Source organism: Spea bombifrons, chromosome 3, assembly GCF_027358695.1.
Source record: "Spea bombifrons isolate aSpeBom1 chromosome 3, aSpeBom1.2.pri, whole genome shotgun sequence".
Taxonomy (NCBI): Eukaryota; Metazoa; Chordata; class Amphibia; order Anura; family Pelobatidae; genus Spea; species Spea bombifrons.
The window spans coordinates 26,832,377-26,857,758 of record NC_071089.1 but is presented as its reverse complement, the minus strand read 5'-3'; the positions used below and the strand labels follow the sequence as shown (position 1 = coordinate 26,857,758).

The following is a 25,382-nucleotide window of genomic DNA, read 5'->3' as shown; positions in this document are numbered from 1 at the left end:
AGCATCATGGAAGCCGTATGTCTGGCTGTGCCTCGTGTGAACTGTAGTTAACAGCAGATTATATGGCAGGTGTTTGTTGTGCATTTAAGCTCCCACGATGCCTAGTCATGTGGACACCTGGCTGGCTGAGCATCATGGGAATTGTAATTTACAGCTAACATCTACTGTTAACTGCACTTCCCATGATCATACCTGGGAACTTCTCGGCTCCGGCTACCTGGAGCCTTCCCTTGTGGGACGCAGCTAGGACTGCACACAGACGTCAGCGGACGGTCCCGTTGATGTTGGTGGGTAGTCCCCCAGGATTCGGGTCTTGACCCGGAGAACCGGAGGAGCAGCGCTCACCCAGCAATCTCCGGGTCAAACCTGGAGAGTTCCCAGCCATGCCCATGATGCTCTGCCAGTTCCGGTGAGTTCCGCAACATTTTGAAATGTTGGGAGGTATGCATTCGGGATCAAAGACAAGAGGGGCAAACCGACCTTGCCTACCAATAAATAAAAAAATAGTAAAAAAAACACAATTACAATAAAGATAAAAATAAAGAAGTATAAAGACCCCATATATACATGAAGAAGTATAAAAAAAACCTTGTCATGAAAGAGTTAATATTAACATTATTTCAACTTTTAAGGTTGCAGAACTCTGTAATACACATATGAAGCACACATTCTTAACTCCTAGAGGGACAGTCCCTCTGGAAAAAAGCACATTTGGGGGATATTATTAATTTCACATGCAAAAAATGCATAACGTGACAATCCTAGTTGGCGACATTTGTACAGTTTTGGAAAACATGAACTTCGCGTAATCACCCATAACAAAAATGGCCGCTCGTGCCGAACGGCATTGTCACAGTGTGAGGGATGAGGCCATAGAGTAGACAGGAACTAGCATAGAGTGTCGCTAATGATTTCCGGGTAAGGGGTCGCACATGTGGTGTGAGTGCTGTGGGAGCCGAGCTCGCTGCCGCATATACATCCAGCGGTATTGGAACGTGATTACCGGCCCAGTGTCCATCAAAAGGTAAAACGATCGCGGATATAACGCCATCGTGTGCGGCACAGAGTTTGGGCTCGGTGTCCCTGTGTTTTGTTGCGGAAATTAGTCGGACAGCGATTGTATTTACATGGAAGTAAAAAAATAAATATTACCAGTATACCAAGAATTTTGCCATTCAAAAGCTTTTGATTCTGGTTAACATATAGGTTAATGTGAAGATTGAAAGTACAATTCCTCTGCTTTTGTATTGTGCATTAATACTTTTTTTTTAATTTATGAAGTCACTTCTGATACCCTTATTAAACGGCAAAAAGTAGCAACTGGCAAGGGACTTAGTATAAAGAAACTGTACTTTTATAAAGATAACTAAAAAAAATAAAGTGGCAACTCTTCCCATTTGGATATATATTACGTGATTTCTGTGTGAAGTTTAGATCTTTTCTGCAGAATCATGTTTTTGTAATTATAAACCTCTGTGTTGTAAGAATGTAGAATATGAATCTTGATATGTGTTGAATTTGCTCAGCGGAGAACCTGCTCAGGAACCCCACTTCGAAACCCACCGTGCCCATGTTGTGTTTCCTCTGAGATGTGTTTTGTGTTGATGACAGCAGGTTCAGACATTATGAGCAAAAAAAATAAAAGACATTTTTGTTAAATTTTACTGCAAATAGCGGGTTCTTCTATCTCATTCAACTCCGTACAGGGCCGCCTCTGCCACGGCATGGTTTATTATTTGTTTTATATAGCGCCATCACATTCCGTAGCGCTGTACTATGACATAACGAGTAGAAATAAATGGGAGTAGCAACAGCCCCCATGTGTTCACTATCTATCTTAACCCCTTAAGGACAATGGGGGGGTCCCTAAACCCATTGAAAACAATGTATTTTGAGCCTGTACATGTACAGGCTTTGTCATTAAGGGGTTAAGATTTTGAGGCCACCTCTTCGGTTGGAGGTGCCCTCTGAGGTCCTGAAAGCTTATGTTTACATATCAGTCCCTTTTTGTTCTTTTGTATAATTTTGTTTGTTTCTTTGTTCTCACAGCAGCATAACCAGCAGACATGACCACCTTAGCCCACCAGCTGAAGCGCCTTGCGCTGCCACAGAATGATTCAAGTCTTTTCCAACGGGTCGAAGCCGCATCTCTTCTGTATGACCGCAAAGAAGCTGCTAACATTGACAGGGAAACGTTTTATGCATTGGGTAAGCCCTTTGGCAATGATGAGGTAGTGCAAAGTATGCACGTTATTAGGAGATTCTATAATACTTGTATTTAAAGACAGGCTTTAGCTTATGGGAGAACCCCAACCATAGAAATAAGGTGAAAAACATTAGTATCACTTATATTTGTTGTTAAAAAATGGTGCTCCTTTACGCTTTCCAAACAAGAGTAGCTTTCGTGTTTGGAAAGTGGGTTTGTTAGCGTTGCCATACAAATAGGTTTAGTATGGGGCATGTGAAGGAAAGATAACAATTCAAAAAATGATGCTTTATAAAGCATTTCTTTTTCAATCACATGAGAATGTTGTGCACGGGATATTCACTAACTTACCTTAACTCAGCGTCAAGGTCTTGACACTTGGGCCACCAGTATGGTCAGTGCTAAGTACCAAGTTGGGTAACCAATTGAATCATCTTGTGACATATCTTGGAGCTGCTCCGAGGATAATGAATTCACTGCTGCAAATTCCCAAAGTCTAAATTGGGAAAAGTGTTAAAAATGAGTAGAGTTCTTTGGCTAGTTATCATGCTGCCGGATGTATAGATCAAACAAAAATTTTTCATTTTTTGTTAACTTGTGGTATTGGATCTATAGTCACACGCTGCTCACATCACATTTAATACTACATAATTAAGCCCGTGGACGGGATGATAATTCTTATGTACCAAAAATTTCTTTGTAAACAACATTTAGCGTATAAACTGTTTTACTTGAGGGTATGGAGCAACTCTGAGTGAGAGTATGAAGAATTTAGCTCTAGAAAAACGGACATGCGTTGTCCATGCCTAAATACCAAATGCTTTTTTTAAAACTGAGGTATAATTCCAGTAACATTAGGTCAAGAATGTAAGTGCAAACACTAGTTATCATTAAATTATATTCAACAGTGTATTTTACTATGAAGGTAAGTGGGTGTTTTGACATTAATTTAGCTTTTAAAAGCTGTTACTGAGCTCTTCCATTTGAAAACAATGCAGTGTCATGCTACCTTACTCTCTTAGTTGGTTACCCAAGTCTGTCTTATTATAGAGAGAGTGCGATACTAACTGGTATGTTCTTACCCTTGTTCCTCTGCAGGATGCACCGGCCTTGAGGAGCTTATAGGTATCGACCCTGCCTTCGACGCTTTTGAAGAAACTCTTTTTAGTCACGCCTCAAAGAGCTTGGAGCGTAGTGTCCAGACTAAAGCCGTGAACCAAAAGCTGGATGAAAGCATTTCCCTCTTTCTCATACACCTGTCACCTTACTTCATGCTCAAACCAGCCCACAAGTGTCTGGAGTGGCTAATTCACAGGTACAGCATTCTTACGATGCAAGAACCAGAGGGTATTAACATGTTGGAAAAGCTGAGTGATAACGTGAGGCAGGTTTACTTGACAAAAGGTGTAGTAGATTCGTGGGATAAGCCTCCGTTGGAATAAGTACATGTAAATACAGTAGGGGGTTTCAAACACAGCTTGGATGTGTATTAATACAAAAAGGGAAGACTAGATGGGCCATCGCCATGTACGTACCTCCTTGGATGGATGTTCTCTTACATTCCATAAATATTCATTATTTTTTATGTCACTCAGTCTTGAATAATCTGGCAAAAATATTATAGAGTATAAAAAGAGCCAATGCCCTCCTTTATCTTCTGTCTAGTCTGCCATGTGGCCTTCTTGAAGTCCTTCATGAATTCTAGTGTAACCTAAAAACCTGCTGAATAGTGCAATGATGGACGATGCATGTTTTTAGATCAAGTTAATACTTGTTAACATGTTGTTGATTATCTTACCTGTAATTCTGAGAATACTTTCTATTTTGTTTAAGGTTCCACATTCACCTTTACAATCAGGATAGCCTGATAGGCTGTGTTCTGCCGTATCACGAGACCAAAGTGTTTGTCCGTGTCATTCAGCTGTTACGTATATCAGATCCAACTCACAAATGGAACTGGCTGCATCCAATCCAGGTAACGTAAATCTTTAGGTGTTCTTGCCGTGTTATTACTCTATCTGAAAACGTAAGCTATGAGTTTTACTATATATCGAAATACGCAATATGATGTCCCGGAGAGCCGTAATTTAACTCTGCGGTGTTATATTGTGCAGTTTTATTTCATCAGGAGAGCACTGGTGAAAATGACAAAATAAAAACAATAAAATCCCCAAAAAACTGATTCCCTACAGCTAGAAGGGAGATCATTGCGGTCTGCAGTGATTGCACAAGTTTTTCAATAATAAAATTGGTTTTATTGCTCACCTCTGGGTTTTGTGTATTAAACAGGCTCCAGGTGTCCCTCTTGCCAGAGGCACCCTCATTACACATTGCTACAAGGACATGGACTTCATGGAATTCATCTGCAAGCTGGTGACCAAATCCATTAAGGTTAGTGTAAAACTGTGGATTTTACTACCAACGTTTGTGTGTGTGAATGCGTGAAAACGTATTATCGGCACATAGCTTAGTTAAAGTGATGGCATAAATTATAGTTGTACATCAGGCAATGAACAGGTTCATTTATTATCTATGAAAGCCATGTTTGTAATTCTGGCTAGAGGTCTGTATAGATAGTCATTTTAAGAATCCTCCTACTCTTCTAACATACTATTAGCCTTTTTTTCTGTAGTTTATCAATCTTAAAGTTATTATGCAGCCTTTTAATTTCATCTAGTATATATAATATATCTATATAAAATCTGCAACCCTGCAATCTGCTAACAGAATTCTACCATTTTTATGAACCTCTGTGTATCTCGTAATTTAATTCAAAATGCTTTTATTTTTTATTTGTTTTTTAGGTGTTCTCTGAACCTGCAGGGAGTGCAGCCAAACTGAGAGTTCTGCTGTCGTTTTATGTCTCTACGATAGTGGCAGCTTTGGACTCCTCAGAGCGTGTCTCGGACACACTAGTAGCTAAACTTCTTCCTTATGTGCAAAAGGTAATCATTTTCATCTTGAACCGCAAAATCAATGCGCGTGCTGCATATTTTGTTTAGTACCTGTTAATTAAAAAAAAAATCTGATTGATATAGCTGTGAATCAGAATTCTGGTGGTCAGTGCTAGTAAGCACCCTTGAAAGAGGTTGTTGGCTCAAAATGCTGTCTTCCCATCAGGGTTTAAAGTCCCCCTTGGAAGGTTACCAAGCTGCCACTTACATGATAATCTGCCAGTTGTCGGTGAAGACAGTGATGGCTCCGACGCTGGTCAAAGCCCTTGGATCCCAAGTCAGCAAGAGCCTTGTTAAAACATCAATGGTCCGAGAAGGGCTGAGCTGTCTGATTATTCTTCTGCAAAACCAACAGTCCAAGGACCTGGGCAAAAAGTAAGTTAAGGCTTGTCTCTATAAGTGCAGTAAGTAACGGATGAGTGCTTATTCATTATAATTGCCCCGTTTCTTTTCATGAACCTTATGTCTATCAGATCATATTAGTCATTTTTTTTTCTCTCTCTTTAGGCCGTTTTTTAATCTTTGCAAAGTTCCCGATTTAATCACGCTCCTTCAAGCAATTGCATTCTCCTTCGATACAACCCCTCTGTTAGAATACCTAATGCCTAACCTAGCATCGGGCCTTTTTCCCACCACTGCCTGTAAGTATTTGGATTTTCGCATCCACAGATGTGCTACTTTTTTGCTAGTCCAGCCTGTATTTGTTTTGTGTGTTTGTAGCTGTATTTATGATCCCAAACTGAGTCAAAGTTATGTCGTTACTGACCCGATCCAAATATTTTGGTTTATTCCATATGTATACCAGTAGCAGAAAGCTCGGAAGAGGTCAGTCCTGACACTTGTAAAGACATTCTTCAAGCGATGCTCCGTGGAATACTACTTGAAAACAATATAGACAAGCTGTTGGCTCGGTAAGGAGTTTACCACAACTTTGGAGCACGTCCGAGCTTGAGTGATATGAAAGCCTTTGTGTTATTTGTGAAACCAGTGTTTGATAGAATCATAGCATTGCTATTGTTGGATCTGATGTATTTGTTCTTTTCATGAAGCTTTATGTAATTTGGTTTAAGGTGGTGTAATGTTACATTTAGTAAGGGTTTTTTAACACTGTCAGCCTTGTAAGAAGGCAATGGGGTGGCCTTGGATGATTAGCCATGTTTATCTGACCTTTTTTGAACATAGTGTCACTAAACATGTTCATCTAATGTTGTCTTCACATTCCTCTGCCAGCACTTTACTGGATGAATTCCTCTCCTATGGAGAGATGCACCAATCTGAACCAGACAGAATATCTGAACTGGGAGGGTTTCTCCTCCCTCTCATCAGGCTCTTAGAGAGCAGGTAAGTGAATCTGGTACATATATTTTTGTGTGTTTGCATTTAGAATGTATGTCACAGGTTTACAGATTTACTATTCCACTTTCATTCATTCGCAATTTTAGATATCCTGATGCTCTTGACTCTGCTCTGGCAAACCGTCTGAAAGATGTCTCGGATAAGGAGAAGCAAGACCTGTTTCACAGCTTTATATCACTCTCCACCAGTGGTGGTAAATATGAGGTGTGTTGCTTGTTTTAAACATACTGAATACCGATTGGTTTGTACGCTGGATCGATCAATATGGTGTATTTGAAATGCCCTAGTGAATCCTTGTGCTTAGAGAGCAATTGTAAATGGGTTTGAAGTAACTCAATAATTAAACTTATATCCTTAAAGGATTCTGGTATTTTGTTTTTACATATTGGCTTTTTATTTGGATATTGCTTCATTTGCTTGGTTTTCATTCTAGCTTCTGGCAGACTGCGACACCTCACTTCTGCTCAGTCTGAATCACCCACAGGCCGGAGTGAGACAGTTGGCTCTTCAGCACTTGAAGGATATTATCGAGACATCCAGGGTATGTGTCTATCGCTCACAAAGTGAAATGCGGAGCTATCACTTTGTATTCTATATTCTTGTTTTGTAAAACATTACCCATGCTGAACTTTATATTGGTAATTGTCTGCTGTGAAAATGATAGGCCATTTACTAGAACCCATATGGGAAAGTACAAGGGACAAAAACCTATATACTTCACATATTTAAATTTAATTCTAACTCGATGTGAAATGCAATATATAATTTAAGGGTTGGTCAGAAGCTTCCCTCCAATAGAAATGCATAGGTTACTATTGAAGGGTGGAATTGCATTGCATTGACTTGTCTGTATTGGATTAGTGTAATGTTTAGATATCAGTACATATGGTGTGCTTTCTAACATCCTTTTTGTTTGGCCGTACAGGCAGGGTTTGATGAATCCTTTATACAGGAAGCAATTTTAGCCCGTCTTGCGGATGATAACCTGGAAGTGGTCATGTCTGCTTTGAGTGCCTTCAAGGTAAATTATGTTTTATAGTTTGCTACTTTTTTAAAAGTTTTAATTTGCATTTGCTTATTCCTAAACGTTCTGAGATTTGATGTTGAAGACTGTAAAATATACACAGTGCCACTACACTAAATACTTATGGAATGGCATTTGGAAAATAATATATACAGTGAGATCCCACCTTGTGTGTGTTCCAGTATCTTTCTTCTTCTAAGGATGTGATTTTATGGGTTATGTGGGAGTCTAGAGAACCTGATTGTATGTGCAATCTTAACTTCCAAAAGGGCTGGCTGATCTCAATATGTCAATACAGTCTTCGCTGAGGGATCATGGGATATGTAATAAAATTGAAGACAAAAACCGATCCTCTTAAATGTGTACAGGTCCTTAGATACTGCAGTAGTAGTTAACCACATGTTAACCGGTCATAATGTATTTTGTCCTCAGTTGTATCACACCCATCTCAGCACTGAAGTTGCAGTTTCAAGTCTTCTTAACCTCTTTGAAAGAGTTGATCTTGCGCAAGATGAGGATTGGTATGTATATTTTTCTTTCTTTCCAAAGCCTTATACATCTCTGTGACTATTTCACATCTGCACTTCTTGATTGTTTGCTGAAAGTTACTATAGTTTTTACATGGTTTTACTGCAAAGGTTGCCATTATCTAACTTTTTTTTGTTGATTGAGGTCACTTTTGATCACCATAATCCTAATTATGGTGTAGTGATTTATTATTTTTTTTGCCATCTGAATCCCATACTGCATGACTTGTCAGATATGGAACATTTTTGACCAGAGCCTTTCAAGGGACTTGTATTATTCAGTAGAATTTTTCATAGCTATTTCCACGCTGAACAACTGGAATACATATCTAGTACCATTTGCAAAAGGAATTTCATAGTTTTTGTATTCATAAACTGTATTGTGTTTTACGCAGGTACAAGGCTCTCGAGGAAGCAACAGTTCTGCTTGTCCAGCAGACGTCCATTAAAGATAATGAGGCTATCTGCAACAGAGTGATCCTGACATTGATTCCATACATGGTCTTCACAAACAGTGACCCTGACTCCTCTGAACAGAAATTGGCTCTGTACCTGGCAAAAAGTGGGGTCTGTGACCTGCATCCATTAATGAATGGTTGGCCTGAAGGTATGGGTCATATTGGGCGTTTTGAAGCAATATCAAAGGGAACTGTTAAGGTTATCCTTTAGTAGCTAGTATAGGGTTGTTATTGTTTGAGTTGTGTTTTGCTGCATAATCATGCACTGACCGGTCACTGTATATGTCAAAGGTGCTTTTCCAAGTGCCATGCTGAACTTAACACTTCAGTAACTATGTGCTTCACTACAAAAACATTTCCTAGCACTAATGTATGCCCAAGCCTATTCCAGGCATAATTTTTGTAAAATTTAGACTAATTTAGAACTTTTGCTGGGACCAGTTAATTGCCATGTGACACAAAAGCAGTGTCTGGTGGGTCGTACAAACTAAACGCATCCTTTTTCTATTTATTTTTTGTTTGTGTGATTAAAATTTCAGGTGAATGAATAAAATGAGTTAAACATGATTTTCTTTTTTTTCTTTCACAGCTCTTGAGGAAGTGTTAAAAAATGCTAAGCCTGCACAAATACTTGGCCTGGCAAACAGCAGTATGGTTCATCTCCTGTCGAAGAATATGTCTGCTGCAGACTCCCCTACCTCTCTGCAGATGGTATGTGACGGCACTCGGATTGTGGTTGCCCAGTTTGATTAAATCGCTCACATCTATTACTTTGCTTTCGTTTTTTGTTTGTTTTATACATATCGCCGTATGTCATTTATAGCTTGATTTTAAAGTATTGATATCCACGTTAAATACACGTGCCGATGTTGGGTACATACTTGCATGGAACTCACTGGACTTTCTCCTTTATTCCCATGAAGGTGGACGATATGATACAGGCTCTTGAAAAGGATTCAGATAAGGTGAGGCAGAAGGTATCATTTCACGTCTTGTCGCATGCACTTGTGCAAGGATGTTGTAGCCTCCGAGAACACCGGGCCGTAGTCAGCGTTTTCCAGCTACTAGACAAGAGACTAAGAAAGATGGATTTACCAACAGGGGTAAGAATCTTCTTTTTTTTTTTTTTTTTCCTGAAAATCATGCACGTTGCAAGATTGTAATAGTTTAACTCAACAGTGGTGTTTTTGTAACGAAATACACCTTACCTGACTTTTTCCTACTTTTGAGGCACTCGGCCCAAATCCAGAAACAGGAGGCACATTTGATCAAGTGTTGGTGATTACGTGACAAGTAGCATGATGAAAAATAGTGTCTTAGCAAGCGATCTGTGATCAAAAATGTCGCATATTTGTGGCAATTCTTGAACCGTGTTGTTGCAAAATGTTATAACTTTTCTAAATCTGACTCCGCAGGAAGCCCGTGACAAATGGCATCTGGATGATTTGAGTGGGAAAGAGCTGCAAATCCAGCTACTAACAGAGTACATAAAGACACTGAATGCTGTACAGTCTGCTGACATGGAAGAAGCTGTTTTACTTATGCTGCTGTTGAGAAATTTTATAAGCAATCTCCGCCGCCCGGAATCATTTCCAAAAGGTGAGAAATCCTCATAGCGCCACAAGATCTCCTAAAATGATTCCAAATGTTCAGAGACTTTGGGGTCTATTCAGTAAGAGTTGGCAGGAGAGTTGTTATCTCAACCATACACGATGAAAGTCCAACCCAGGGATCTTCTGTTCCAGGAAGAGTGGGTTCTTCAAAGTGCCTAGGTGAGAGTTGAAACAGCAAGCCTCATGCCAACGGTCTTTTATGGAATAAACCCCACTATGATAAAATCAATGACTTTGTCAGACCTCTTTGTTGGTCCCATGTACTGTGACTTGTGATGTTTCTAATTTGTGTTTAGATGTGCAACTTTTTTCTGTTGTCTGCAATAGGTTAGATGTACTGTTTGATATGTTTTGCACGGCCACTGTGTCATTCACTCCTTGGCAGTGCCGTTAATTCTTCTGGAATGTGGTTGCTTTACAGATAGCATGTGGTGGAATCCAGAGACCATGGACAACCTGAGCAGAGTGTACCTGCAGCTTCTCATTGGCTTGTTTGAAGTGATAATTTGGGGTGCCAGTGAGGGACCATACTCTGCCAACTTCAAAGCTCTTATGGGATCCCTATTTCTGGTAGGTGGCCCCAGGCGGTCCCTTTATTCAAGGAAAACAGAAAAAACTTCCTTTTTAAAAAAAAAAAAAAATTAAAATCTAGATTTCATAATTTATTTTCCTTTTTGTTGTTTTTAAAGGAACACCTAAAAGATCACATGGAACTGTTCCGTTTCCTCTCGGTGCTGTGGACCTATAGCTGCAATCTGTCCAAACCATTAGATTGTACAGTGAATGCGCTGCTGCAGACCCGAGCTCTGTACATTGGCCACACTTTGCTAGCATCACAGGCAGAGATCAAGAAGAGACTGGCTTCTCCCACCTCCCCTGGTACGCACAGTCCATTTATTAACCTGTCACTTTGTATCTGCAACATGATATATGTGTGTGTGTATATATGTATGTATGTGTATATAATATATATATATATCCACAGTGAATTGAATGTCCATGCTTAGACAGTGTGGGTTAAGAGGAATGAACTATCATTCTCAAGGAGAAATCTTGTGATCTTGCTAATAATTTGAAATTGTTTATCTTCAACAGTGGTCGTGTCTTTGCTGATTAACTTGACTTGCCCGGTCCGAGAAGTGCGCAGAGCAGCCATAACTTGCTTGCAAGATCTCTCTACGGTGACGGATTCACCGTTCCTCCCTGTATTACAAGGCGTGGTAGAAAAAACCGAAGAGATAGTTGCAGACTCAACCTTTGTTATTCTGGTAATTGTGACTAATTACTTTTTAATGAGATATTGTTTGCTTGTTGAAGAGTTACTACAAAGTTCATGATAAAATGATTTTGCTTTTGTGTTTAGCCCATGTATTTATCCGTTACCTTGCATGTCCTGGAGCCTTTTTAGAAATGTTAGATATGTTATCTAGAAGAGGTTACCAGCCTAGTCCTCACCACATTCTATTCAATAAAGAGATTAAAAGAACCCAGACCATTGGTGCTTTGGGCAACCATTATTGTAATGAACCAAAATGTGACTTTATAAACCCTATTTGTCTTTAAAGAATTAAGTATTCTGAGCTTGTTTTGAGAGCATTGTAAAGAAAAAAAATAATAATAATGAAAACCCAAATGTGCCCCACGTTTTGCATTTCTAATGAAAAATGTTCAGTTTATAGGTAGTATTAAGAGATTCAAAGTCCATTACATGCATAAGGATTTATTTTCAAATTTATACTTCAAAACCATAAATAATAAAATCTTCCAAGTGCTGATTGGTTGTAGTTTTGTGTGTAGCTATTGTAAGTGTTTTTTCTTTTACCCTTACACGTTGTGTTTACCCGGCAGACGTTGGGGAGCTTGTTTGAGGAGCTGCAGCCCCTTGGCTCTCAGAAGTCGACACAGAAGATTTCCAATGCAATGGAGCATCTATTGAGCCCCCTGGAGTTGCCCAGCTGCCCATCTTATGTCAAGAAATCCTTGATGAAAGTTCTCCGAGATGCTAACGGCGAGGTTTGTCAAATAGTCTCATGGGCCATGCCATTTATTTCTCATAGACCAAAAAAGAAACGGTCGGACATTTTGTTTCCTTATTGAAATATTGACATATTATATAAACAGTTTCTTAAAGCTCTTAAAGGGGTAATTGGTAGTATAATCAGGGTAACAGTAGTAGTCAAAAGGGGTTCCAAGACAGCAGTTGTACTCAAACGTTGACCATTTATGAATGGTTTATTTTCTCTACAGGCTCTTCTCGCTCACCTGTTGCCAGTGTTAAAGGCCTTGCTTGAGAAGGTCACGTCCTCTCCTAGTGAGGTACTAAGAGATGAAGCTCTCCTGCTGCACTACCTCCTGGGCAAGTTTAATGAACATTCTGCCAGCCTGTTGGCCAAGAACCCTGAAAGCCTGCAAATGTTCATACAAGCATTGCAAACTACCCAGATCACCCACCCAGGAATGCCCTCTTTCCAGGTTACTGCGCTCGGACAGGTACGTTCTATACTGGCAAACCATTGACATTTAAAAAAGGCATAAATACATTTGAAAGGTTGTTTTAACCCTGTCCCAATCATCTAGCTGGCATGGTATAATCCCAGTCATGCGTTTTTTTTTTCTTTTAGATCACCAAGGCTTTCTTTGCTGCGCTAGAAGATGGGAATGTTCAGCAGAAGATATTGGGTGTATTGTTTGATCTGCTTTTAAACTCCAAAAATGTAACCTGTGCCCAGGCTGTCAGCAGTGCGTTCAAATCTGTAAGTTTTTGTCAAAAGAGTAGCCTGGAGATGGTGATTTTTGTCTCTGCATATTCAGTATTGAATCTAAAAAATCTAATGTTGACTATTCTCTTTAGATCTCAGTGAGTGCAAGTCACATTAGTGCAGAACTAGAGCCACCGGGAAGAGAGAAAACGGTTACTACGGTACGGCAAACCAGGAGGCAGAAAATGCAGCTGCAGCAAAGGTATATGGCGGATCTTCTCTGTGTTATGTGCGTTCTCTAGATTGTAAGCTCTCCTGTCCTGTCTACCCATTGTATATAAAACAATAAATGGGAATAATAATCTAGATTGGCTGTCAATAAAAAGTCATTAGTCTTTTTTTTTTTTTTCTTTAATTTTTAAACAAAACACAGATTTTTGCCACGTTCCTTCTCGTTTCTAAAGTGGCTTCTGGTTAAATCTAGCAAATGTACCAGAAGGTTTCGTTGGATGCAAATGATCCAAATCTAATAGTGTATTTGACCTTCACGAGATCGTGGCCAGTAGTACGCCACCTTTAAAATATACACGAGGTCTGGTTTTATTGTAATTTTTTTTTTTTTTTTTTAGTATTTTTTACTATGTGTAAATTGTGGCATCTAGAGAATCTCCTTATTAGTATAATCCATACTAAAATATGCTACTTTCTGACCCATGCAGGAAATCTCAGGCCCCTAGTGGCACGGCAGACGAGGGAAGCATCAATTGGCCAAGGACCACTCTTATCCTGGAGCTGCTACAGCATAAGAAAAAGCTCAGAGAGCCACATCTCTTGGTGCCCACACTATTTTACCTTCTTTCCAGGTAACGTTCAGATTTGTAATTAAAGTCATTTTTGTTTAATGTTTTTATATATAATATATGTTTAACTATTCTTTGCATGTACAATAAGAACTGTTTTGAATTTATTAGGTGCCTGGAACCTACAGCTCCCGAGCAGGAGAATTCGGAGTACACCAAGCAGCTTATCTTGAGTTGTCTGCTGGGCATCTGTCAGAAGGTTTCACAAGATGAGGAGAACATCCCAAAAGGTATTTGTGTGACAATTAAGAGCCAGAAATTGCTTGCAGTTCCACTTGATTGTGCAAATGAAATGTCTTGAATGATTCATCTTATCAAGAAATATTTTGTTTTTATTGTGTAGTAGTTAGTAATTTTCAAAAGTCACAGTGAGGATGATAATTATGTTGAGTGGCCACACTTTTTTTTGGTGCCACTCCACTTGTTAGTAATTAAATCTATTGTACACAAGGATCCTTTGGTATTACTGTTTTACCCTATTTTGGACTACAAATGTTGTGTAATCATCCTCATATGAAGTTATATGTAGTTAAGAGAACATGTTGTCCCCTGCGAGGGTGTTTGTAACCTGTGCATATCCCTTTAACTCAGTTCATGTATTCAACGACATCTGAAAAAAAAAAAAAAGATAGCTGTAGTCAACTGAAGTGACAAAGTTAAAAATGATTGTCCCATTTTAGAAGTCCTGGATGAGGAAAAGTTTAATGTTGAGCTGATTGTGCAGTGTGTGAGAACCTCAGAGATGCCACAGACGCACCACCATGCTCTGCTTCTTCTCGGCACCGCTGCTGGGATCTTCCCGGTAAGAACAGAAACGTCCTGTCAAGTAGCATACGCATTTACACTCGCGCAAACTTACGAGCCCTCTCAAACTCCTTTATCCTCTCACTCCTTTTACTCTTTTTATTTTATATATACACACACACACACCCTTACCCTCTTACCTTGTCTTGAGTCTTCTTTCTAGCTGCTCGTAGCCTCGCTTTTACCACAGTGTCGCGTCGTGTTTCGTGACTCCCGCTCTCTTCCTGCCACCGCGAGGAACACTGCTGCATTTTTATTTATTTATTTGAATTTTGGACCTGCGCTGCTCCCAATATATGTGGATGTGTGGACTTGACCTCCATCAATGTAACCATGCATAGGATAGGCATAAGGCTTTACTGAATTCATAAGACAGGCCATGGGACATATCCATGATGGGCCTTACAGCAGAAAGATAATTGGGTCAAGGGGAATAATTGGGCTCTTATCTGCTGTTAGTTTACATGCCCTGTTGACTCTAAACATCAATTAAATAGAACATGTCTTGCAAAATAAGTAAGGCTAAAAGGTCTCAAAAACTGATGAGTCATTGACATCTATCAGTCTGGAACGATACAAAGCCATTTCCAGTGAGCTCCGCGGGTGGCGCAAGCAGTTATTGGGTTTAGGGGCAATTACTTTTTCTCATGGATGATAGCGGTTTAATAAAAAAAATACTTTACCTTCCGTAAATTGAAACGGTCATTTAAAAGCTGCATTTTCTGTTTCTTGACATTCTTGGTCTCATTGTTGGTTGGGTGATCTGACACATTTGAATGTCACAGATGAGCTAAAAAAAAGTAGATTGGGAAGGAGGCAAATACGTTCACAGCACTGGATGGCTGATCTGTAAAACAAACCTGTACTAAGTTACATTAAGCCTGTATTTTCCTACATGCACGTTCATTCCTGCTTTTAGTCCGGCTCACATTCGATCCAGCCAGGCCCATCTTATTACATCTGTCTGCTCTTTTGCTTGTAGAGGTGTATGGGGACCCTTTTTATTTGTAACGGATCAGTTTTACTTAACTGTTGTATACCCAACACATGGTGTTTTCGCTGTAAACTCTTAACGTTTGCTATTTCTCCACCGCATAGGAAAAGGTCCTGCACAACATTATGCCTATATTCACTTTCATGGGAGCAAGCGTTATGCGGCTCGATGACACCTACAGCTTCCAGGTGATCAGTAAGACGGTGCAGACTGTGATCCCCGCGCTCATACAGGTAGGCGCCAACGCCAGGAGCAACTTTTACGGCTTTAACCAGCCTACATTATATGGTTAAATGCTTTAAGTAAACACATGGATCTGAGAAACCAATTTCAGCTTCCATTAGGAACCTTTTAACTAAATATTTCCAAACAATGACCTTATTAGCAAAAAAGCAGAATAATAATTAGCGTTATTATTTACCAATACTAACAGCTGTTATGTGATGGCTCCACTACGTGTTATATGCTTATAGTCTTTAAAGAGTCTGTTAAATCAGGGGTTTGCGGGACAGTTCTGGTTTCAGCTCTCCAGCTATACCATTCATTAGGAAAGGCCAATCCCAGTGAGCATGCTCTGCTTGGCCCTGTATAGAGCATAGGAAATCAAGAGTTCTTGATCACTTGGATTAATCTGCTTTATGCTACCTCTATAGATTAAAAGCTTGTTATATTTGGGACTTCATGTGAAGCACCTTCCTTAGTGAATAATCCTCTGCGTTTAAATTCGTAAGTGAAAGGTTTGGGTACTTTTAAATGGGGAATATCTGAGCTCATTTTTTTTTTTGTTTGTTTTCTTCCCTACTTTGCTACCGTGATACAGGCAGGCGAGGAGGCCTCAGAGGAGGAGAAGGAAGATATGGAGAAGGTGGTTGGAAACATAATCCATGTGTTTGTGGATGCACTTCCCCATGTTCCAGAGCACCGTCGTCTCCCCATTTTGTCCCAGCTCATCGACACGATTGGGGCGAAGAGGTTCCTATGGATGCTGCTGGTTCTGGTTTTCCAACAACACGTCACTAAAACCGTCACCAGTGCAAGCAACGGAGAAAAGGTTGGGTTCCTAATAATGGTCTCAAAAACAAATGTTTTGAAAAATGTCAACCACGTTTAAACTTACTGGGGTTTGCATGTGAGTTTCTCTTTGAAATTGTTCAACTCAACAACATCAATGTATATTTTAGTGAGCAAGCCTTAATGAGCTGTGCTGAACTGCCAAGTATAATAACTCTACCATCGTTCTGTATGCATTATACAGGTCATGTGGCTAGGGAATAGGAGTAAAGCAATTTCAAAATCTAAAATACCCCCCCAATTATGTGTGTGCCATTGAGACTAAAAGCTACAGATATACTCTAAGGCACCTTTGCTTCAGTTTGAATTTTTTTGTGGGTTTCTGAATTGTTTCTGAATTGTAACATGGTATTAAAGTTGCATTTAATTTGACTGCAACAATCAAACCTTGCAGTGATGTCATTATTTGGTGTCCGTGGAAGTGTGACATCATCTTTAAGGGTGGTGGATCTGGAGTCAGTAGCGTGGCGAGCCTTTGCTGGTGTATGTACATATGAATTGGCATTTTGGTTTTTTTTGTTTGTAGTCTTGCTCAAAAGCTAACAATTTCACTTCCAACAGGATGCCGTTCTGGAGAGGGACACCGAATTCTGGATATCTGTGTGCTGCGAATTCAGTGCCTATGATCAGCTCGACAGTTTAATCAAGTTGCTGCAGTTTCTTTCAAAGCTTCCAGAAAATAAAGATGAAGGTCAGAAAATGTGTGTTTGTCAAAGATTTGTATGGTATTTGTTTTTTAAATCGATAGTGGCAAATTACAAAAAAAAATATTGAATCCATGTGCGATTTTGCTTATGTGTGTAAATAATGTATAGTTTTTTTAATTATTTTTTTTGCAGGGGGTCACGAGAGTAGGCCAAGTAGAGCACAGAAGCAGAAACCTCAAAATGCCGTAGATGGTCTCTTTAGTCTGGAGTCTAACTCAGCCAAGCAGTTGCGCCATTTTAAGTTCCTCTCTGTATCCTTTATGGCGCAACTTTTGGCATCGCACAGTTTTGTTGCCAAGGTAAGCTCTGGCCCCTGAGACTTTTAAGGTCATTATATATTTACAGCATTCTGCCAGCCTCCAATACTTTCTTTATTTCAATTATGGGTCAGCGTGGGGAAATTGTTTTATGCAGTGGTGTTATTGTGAAATCGAGAAGGGGTGGCGTCAAGGCTTCACCACCATATAGGCTTAGGGTGCTGACGCTACCACCAGCAAGTGCAAGAAATAGGAAGACACAGTTCACCTAGGGGCACTTTAGCTTGCAGTTCTGCTCAGAGAATGTGCATGTGATTATTATTTCTATCAAGGCCCTAATCAGTGCAGGAGAAGTGGGTTATAACCCTGGCTATATGATCCCCACCCACTTACAGCCTGCCCCCCCCTTGCCTTTGGAAGCAGGTTGCGACCTATGGATCATGGTATAGGTGTCCACATTGGGACACCTGGGTTGAGTGATCTGACAAGGGGTGGGAGATGGCAGTGGGCGGGGTGGGAGATGGCAGTGGGTGGGGCTGTCGGTGTGGCCTCTTCTCACCTTACCTGAAGGAACCACTTGGTGCAGAGCGTCCATTGCAAGACCTCAACTCATCTTACAGCCCCCTGGCCCTGACCGTTATGAAGGACAGTGCTGGAAAATCAGGACAGTCTTGGAAAAACCAGTATTGCTGAAGCATTTCATAAAATTGAATGGTGTTTGGAGCAGATTGGCATATTACTTCTCTTGCAAACACAAAGTGTGTTTCCGCATGTAGAGATAGTATAGTTTTCATACTTGCTTAAATATATTTTGTTTGAAGAGAATTCTCCCCCCCCCCATTTATTAATATTTTGAATGGCATCTGTTCATTTAGGTAACAGATGCAGTAACCTAATGTTTGTTCCTGTGATCTGTTTGTAAGACTGTCTTTACTTATCTTTTATCAGGTTGTTAAATGTGAAGCAGCCAGAGACCTGGAGAAATTGGAACAGAGGTACATGTTTGTTTAACATTCTGATCTCCTAATACTTTAATTTTCTATTGTCCAGAAAGTACAATACATACGTATTTCATTGGTAAAATAAGTTATACCTCTGTTCTGCTGGGTATAGGATCTGTTGTTTTGCTGGCACATCACATGTCATCTGACATCATAGACCTTGATGAAGACCTGTGTGGCCCATCATTAAATAAAAGTAAAAGACTTAAAGGTTTTCTTTAAGCTGAAGGAAATAAGCATCCATAGAATTTAGATTTTTCGAGACCTGTGTTTCTAACCCCTGCATGTTTAGCTTTTTTATGTTATCCACGTCTGTTATATTTTCCCTTTTTTTACACAATTGTAGAAATACCTTAAAACTATACACAGTTAGCATTGTTAGCATCATCCTCAAGGGATGGGTAGCTATATGCTACATGTTATATGCTATAACAACCAAGTTATAAAAATACATTTTTGTTACCTCTAATTTATTTTTTTAGGTTATTGGAAGAGGTCCTTTGCTATATCAATTTAGTAGCCCGTTCCGTGGAAGGCAATGCCGACAAACCCACAGCAAAGTTCTGGCGAGCTCTTCTCAACAAGTCTTACGAGATGTTGGATAAGGTGAGTTCTGCTGTTAATCCTGTATGTTTAACATACGGGATGTGGAAACTGGGTACTGAGACAGGCTTTAAGGCAGGGCTCGACTAACCCCGGGTGCCAGGTCCCAATGGCGACTAGTAACCACTTACCGGCCCAAGGTTTTGCTGAATTCAGCACCCTATGATTTAAGAAATAGAAATTAATAACAAAAACACAAATTCTCAAAAGATTCCGTCTGTTTTCCATCTGTGTTCATTGTTTAGATGACAATGATTGGCTTGGGCTACAGGTCAAAATATTTTTGATGTCAGAATATACAAAATAGATTGATGGTGTTGTGCAGATGATATTTTATTATATATACGCTCTTTAAGTAAGAAATGATGACATCGTAACAATCAGGGCTTTAAAAATACCGATGCTGATATTGGGCATCCTATGTTTTTGAGATGACAAGGGCTCTGTTTTCAAAGATCTACAGTGTTGGGGATATATACTGTGGACCGGTCCTTAAGGGATTACTATATTGATTTAACCGTGTAATGAAGCGCTGTTGGTTTGTCTTCGCTTTTTTTTTTTTTATTTAATCTTGTTTGATTCTTATGTTTGTATTCAGAAGGTATGATCAGTTTTTGTCCCCCCCCACAGGTCAATGCTCTGCTGCCAACAGAAACCTTTATCCCAGTAATACGAGGGCTGATGTCCAACCAGTTGCCATCCGTGAGACGTAAGGCTATGGATCTTTTGAATAACAAGTTGCAGCACCGCTCACAGTGGCAAGAAGATCAGGTAAGAACATTCTAAATTATAAACCTTGTTCCTTAAGGTTTCTAATTAGATTGTGGTAAAAATCGTTTGAGCAGGAACCAACAGATCAAACGATGTTGTAGTCCATGTATAAATAGCCATAAATATTTATATATATATATTATATACAATACTAAAAAAAGAAATACTTTTTAATACCACAGTAGCTTCTTCCTTTTATTAATGTAGTGTTAAAGTAAATAAAAATGTAACCTTTGTATACGCTTCATACCAGTATTGATTGTATCATACCGAACTTCCCAGATCATTAGTCCAGTGGAAAAATGTATTGTTTTTAATATAATTCAAGGAAATTAATCATGTAGAAATGAATACATTCAGAACAATAGCAATTCACTGACATTGATGTTTGCTAAATTATTTCCATTGTCATAAATATGAGAACAGCGTTATATAATGTATCTGTGTTGGAGAATGAATGAGGTGATGTCAAGTTGACCACAACTGGACATGGCAGGAAAAATCATTCTCCAACTCTTCCACCAAGCGAGGTCCTAATTGGAATAACCCTTTATTTGTGTGTTCTCTTGTAGATTGAGCTGCTGTTAGGACTGATCAAGGACCTCCTGTGCATTGTGAATCGCAAGCCAAGTGTAGAGGAGGAGGAACAAGCCATCAACCGGCAGACTGCCCTGTACAGCATGAAATTGCTTTGCAAATGCTTCGGGTCCCAGAGACCAGATGTGTTTGTACCTGTGCTGAACATGGCTGTGAACCTCATCTCTGCGGATATCCCCGAGGAAAAGAACGTGATGGGTAGTGCACTCCTGTGCATCGCAGAAATCACCAGCACGGTCAAGGCCTTGGCCATACCACAGCTACCTAGGTATTCTTTTTCAAGACCACTACGGTTCTTTAGAAAACCCCTTCAAATTGTGATAGGCTCCGTGCTCTTGTTGCCACCTCCATGGGCTTATGTTTGGCCTGTTTTCAGGCAATTAAGGCAAATTTCAGTATGTGCTAATTTTATAGGTTTGGCACTGGAAATGTTTTCGTGTGTGTGCCGAACTATTCTTAATCCCTGAAACTATATGTCCTCCTCCACTTTGTAGATATTAGAGATGTTACATTTGTGTCTTTTAACTCTAGCTTATATTGTGTGTTCTGACTCTTTTTTTGCAGACTGATGCCAGCTCTGTTATCCACACTGAAGCACAAGAAGGAGTTGCTCTCTAGCGAGATCCACTTACTGAGCACCGTGACTGCTCTGCAGAAAGTGGTGGAAACTCTTCCCCATTTCCTCAGCCCCTACCTACAGGAGTGCGTGCTGCAGGTGAGTGAAAGCCGCACGTCTCTTGCCTGTAATCTCTGCCTCTGTTTAGCTGGTAGATAAAATAACTTCATTTTCTTAGAAATTGTAAATTTGTCCTCCGCACCCTGCTACGTTTCTGAAGACACCGGCCTTTGATCTGATGTATGAGGCTCCGTGGGTAATTTTGTTCCTCCATAATTGTTTGTTTAGGTGGCTCGGCTTGACAAGATTTCCAGTAAAGTGGGTCCTACATCTCAGCTCGCTATAAGAGTGACAGCGCTCAAGACCACTCTGGCAACCAAGCTGGCAGCCAGAGTCGTTCTTCCAACTATTACCAAGTGTTACTGTCAGTTGGCTGACACTCAGCAGGTAATGTTCTTTTGGATGATTATAAAAGTTTTTGTATTTATGACCTCAGCAAATAAATACCGGGGCTATGTATGCTGGTAGCAGCGTATGGTTAAGATGCGTGAGTTTGAATGTATAGTGAAAAATACTAATAACATTTGGCATGCTTGAGACATTATTATTATAAACAGTGCAGAAGTAAAAATCCATATTTTAAGGAATATATAGTCCATAGTCTATGCTTGGCATGTAGACTATATAAACGGTATGAGAGTGATTGGGCCAATGGGTTCTGATTTATCAATGTAGCCTGTTGAAGTGTATATGCATTCAGTTCACTCGATGGGCAGTTTAATTGCCAGTAACTGGTATGTTTAGATTGTGTGGAGCGCAGAGGATTAAGTCCACAGTGGAGCAAAACATTGTTTATATTTTAGGATTTCCAGACTTATTAATAATTTTTTTCCCTCCACCTTTCGCAGAAGTACCTTGGCTCGCTCATGGATATTCTCCAGGAACACATTGCGATAATGGACAAGCAACAGCTCTCGTCTCACCAGTCTGAGCTCACCACGTTCTTTATGAAGGCGCTGGATTATCGTGCTGAGCATCCTGAGGTATTCATATGATCTTTAAGTGTGTACAGCGCTGCACATTAAGTTATCTGGTGATGGTGTGATGAGATCAGAGAACCTTGATGTGCGTGTATGTTACTTCTAAGGGCTCTATAGCTGGTTTCACTACAGTTTTTGATGCACTGTTCCATATTTACTTACATGAACAGTCCAAGTTTTAGTAATGCTTGTTGGAATCCATTTTACATGCAGTGCCCCCCATCCCCTTTACTGACACTAGAAAGCATTGATATGTACACTTTTGGGAGCTGCTCAGCAGAAACCCCCATTGAAGTAATTCAAGCAGCATACTTTTTTAAGTTTTAGGTATAAAATGAAGTATCATTTTCTAACTCCAGTAACTAAAAAGCACCTACACCAGTTTGTATGCAGTAAACTGCACTGGCGTCCATGCCCAATGGGCTCCAATATGCTTTTAACATGCAAATAGGACTGGGGTGCTCTTTTGACCCTTAAAACAGTGGGCTTTTCTGAAGGGTCTTTCCCAGGTCTTCATAGTTCCACTGAACCTGGGATCAAAATCTTTTTGAGACTGCTGCAGAGGCTACAATATTCATTAGAATTCTGTGAGGAAATTAAGACCCACTCGTTGGTTAATATGCTTATCTGGCCTCTGTAAACAATGGGTTTATTTTTCCATAGCCAATAAGAATAACGTATACTGTGCTTCGGCGAGCTTGAGGAAGCTTTTTTCAACACTTCTCGCTTCCTGTGTGTCCACAAACGCTGGATTCTTAGATAATGCTTTATTGATTGTGAGCAGGGCTCTCTCCACCTAATGTATCGGTTTGTCTTAGTCTGTCAGTTCTTGTCTTGTCATATCCATTGAATATATGTATTGTATTAATCGCTGCGCAAATTGTTGGCACTATATAAATAAAATATAATTAATAACTGATGCCAACCTTTTTTATTTACAGAATGATCTGGAACAAGTGGGCAACACAGAGGGTCATATCCTTAATTGTCTAATCATCATGGTCATGAAGCTCTCTGAAGTGACCTTTAGACCGCTCTTCTTCAAGGTGAAATAACTGCACTTTAAATAATAATAACAAAAAGATTTAGCTTCATCACTTCCTCCCACCATCTTCTAATAAATAAATTCCTCACCCTTTGCAGCTGTTTGACTGGGCCAAGACTGAAGGTTCTTCGAAGGACAGAGTCCTCACCTTCTGTCGTTTGGCTGACTGCATCGCCGACAAGCTAAAGGGACTGTTTACTTTGTTTGCCGGTAACCTGGTGAAGCCCTTCGCAGAAATTCTGAATCAGATCAACACAAGTAAAACTGGTAGGTCTATGTGTGTAACAAATACATGGTTACCATGCTGACTTAGAAAGTATATTCTGATTTATATATATTATTTATTTTACAGATGACGCATACTTTGACTCTGATAACAATGTTGAGAAAAGCTGCTTGATACTGGAGTTTGTCCTGAGCTGTCTGCACAAAATATTTCTGTATGATACTCAACATTTTGTGAGCAAGGAGAGGGCAGAAGCTTTGATGATGCCACTGGTTGATCAGGTATTCCAGCGTGAAAACTTTTTGTGCAATTTTGTTAGATCTGTGTGTAGAAGATATGGTTTACTTCAGGGCTCAATTAATTATATATGTATTGGTTTTTTTGCGGTGTGCAACTCTACATACAGACTTAAGTATATGTAGTGAATGTTGGGGGGGGAATGAAAACAAGAGGATGTGAACCATTCTTTTCATCCATTATCTTTAATCAAAGTTATGACATTCACAGCACTGAAATATTCAAAACAATACACTTTTAATGGTCCGGCGGCCATTCCTCTGTATTGCTGCTTAACCAATGTCCTTGAACATATCTGGTTTAATGGTTTATTGGTTTGTTTGAAATCTGACACTACCAATGTTTCTCTTTATTAGCTTGAAAACTTGATGGGTGGTGATGAAAAATTCCAGATGAGGGTGAGCAGTTGTCTGGTCCCTTGTATAGCTCAGTTCTCTGTAGCGATGGCAGATGACTCGCTGTGGAAACCTCTCAACTATCAGATTCTCCTGAAGATGCGCCATTCTTTTCCCAAGGTGAGAAAGTTGTTTTGTGAAGATCCAGGACCATATAGCATAGTCTGTTTACATGTCATATTACCAAAAAAATAGATTTTTATGTATTTGGATATACCAATCTGTGTATGAATGATGAGTTGAAGGACATGTATTCCTTGTTTTAAAAGTGACCATAAACTTTTGAAAAGTAGTGTACAGATATAAACAAAACATTACTTTTAAGCAATTGACGTCTCATTGCTTTGGAAATGTTAACCTTTAGAATGTAGTATTTTAAAGATGATGGTCTTTACATCTTATAGAAAATGTTCAAATATTAAAATGTGTAAATTTTTTACCCTGTGTTACTATTAAAATTGCTTCATTTTTGTCACATGGTTGATTTACAGCATTTGTGATGTTTTTAATGTTTCACTCGTGTTCAGGTTCGGTTTGCTGCATTGCTGGCGTTGACTGATCTGGTTGAAAAGCTCAGAGAGAATTATATGGTGTTGCTCCCAGAATCCATTCCTTTCCTGGCAGAACTGATGGAAGGTAAGCACTTCATATAGTCATAGATGCATTACCTTTAATTAGTTTCATTGTATGGTGGAAAGCCATGGCAATATATCTGAGCTGAATGCCTGATATTTTATTTGGTTTTTTTTTAGATGAAAATGAAGAGGTGGAACATCAATGCCAGAAGACCATCAAACAGATGGAAACCATATTGGGAGAGTCACTACAGAGCTATTTCTAAGAGAAGAGCAATATTAAGAACTTACAACAGTGCAGACCTAAAGGCTCCATATGATAAAGTGATGTTCATAAAAGGAAGATGGTACTTCCCAGTATGGATCATACCATCTACTAAACATGGATATTCTGTTTTTGTACTGTAAACACCAATGGATTTTAGTCTTAAAAAAAAAAATGAACTTGTGTAAAGTGCAATATTAAATAAATATTGTACATCCATCCTCCTTTGAAGATTTCATATTTTTCTTTGGCAGTGTGTACTAGTACCCATTAAATGATTCTATATAAGCAACATAGTTTGTTATTCTCAGCATAGGCTTCCTTAGTAGAAATGTTGTTGTGTACCTACTAGAGTGACCTGTAGGTCACCCCATGTGAGGCCGTCTGACTGAAGTCCTGCAAATAAAATAAAATATCCGAA

General features: G+C 39.5%; 1 protein-coding gene across 1 annotated transcript; it reads left to right on the top strand.

Annotated features, from left to right (window-relative positions):
- Positions 1-918: 918 nt before the first annotated feature.
- Positions 919-25,182, top strand: HEATR1 (HEAT repeat containing 1). Its single transcript, XM_053460007.1, has 45 exons — positions 919-1,024; positions 2,050-2,208; positions 3,305-3,521; positions 4,040-4,181; positions 4,496-4,597; positions 5,011-5,151; positions 5,327-5,535; positions 5,668-5,801; positions 5,966-6,071; positions 6,391-6,501; positions 6,603-6,720; positions 6,950-7,057; positions 7,442-7,537; positions 7,973-8,061; positions 8,463-8,674; positions 9,115-9,236; positions 9,449-9,628; positions 9,941-10,124; positions 10,560-10,708; positions 10,828-11,017; positions 11,234-11,406; positions 11,987-12,151; positions 12,386-12,628; positions 12,760-12,891; positions 12,990-13,099; positions 13,557-13,700; positions 13,809-13,927; positions 14,378-14,499; positions 15,600-15,728; positions 16,316-16,546; positions 17,128-17,257; positions 17,406-17,572; positions 18,479-18,525; positions 19,014-19,137; positions 19,765-19,905; positions 20,478-20,770; positions 21,067-21,217; positions 21,407-21,565; positions 22,027-22,161; positions 23,100-23,204; positions 23,302-23,470; positions 23,556-23,710; positions 24,083-24,241; positions 24,649-24,757; positions 24,874-25,182. Exons 2-45 carry the CDS (start codon positions 2,067-2,069, stop codon positions 24,960-24,962), a joined length of 6,453 nt encoding a protein of 2,150 aa, XP_053315982.1. The 5' UTR covers positions 919-1,024; positions 2,050-2,066; the 3' UTR covers positions 24,963-25,182.
- The last annotated feature ends 200 nt before the right edge of the window (positions 25,183-25,382 follow it).

What these genes read in the sequence shown, in the direction of transcription:
- HEATR1 (XM_053460007.1), top strand. Translation starts at nt 2,067, where the DNA reads ATGACCACCTTAGCCCACCAGCTGAAGCGCCTTGCGCTGCCACAGAAT. An exon ending in GGAAACGTTTTATGCATTGG is followed by an intron (nt 2,209 to 3,304) that starts GTAAGCCCTTTG and finishes GTTCCTCTGCAG; the next exon opens with GATGCACCGGCCTTGAGGAG. An exon ending in AGGTTACTGCGCTCGGACAG is followed by an intron (nt 12,629 to 12,759) that starts GTACGTTCTATA and finishes TTTTTCTTTTAG; the next exon opens with ATCACCAAGGCTTTCTTTGC.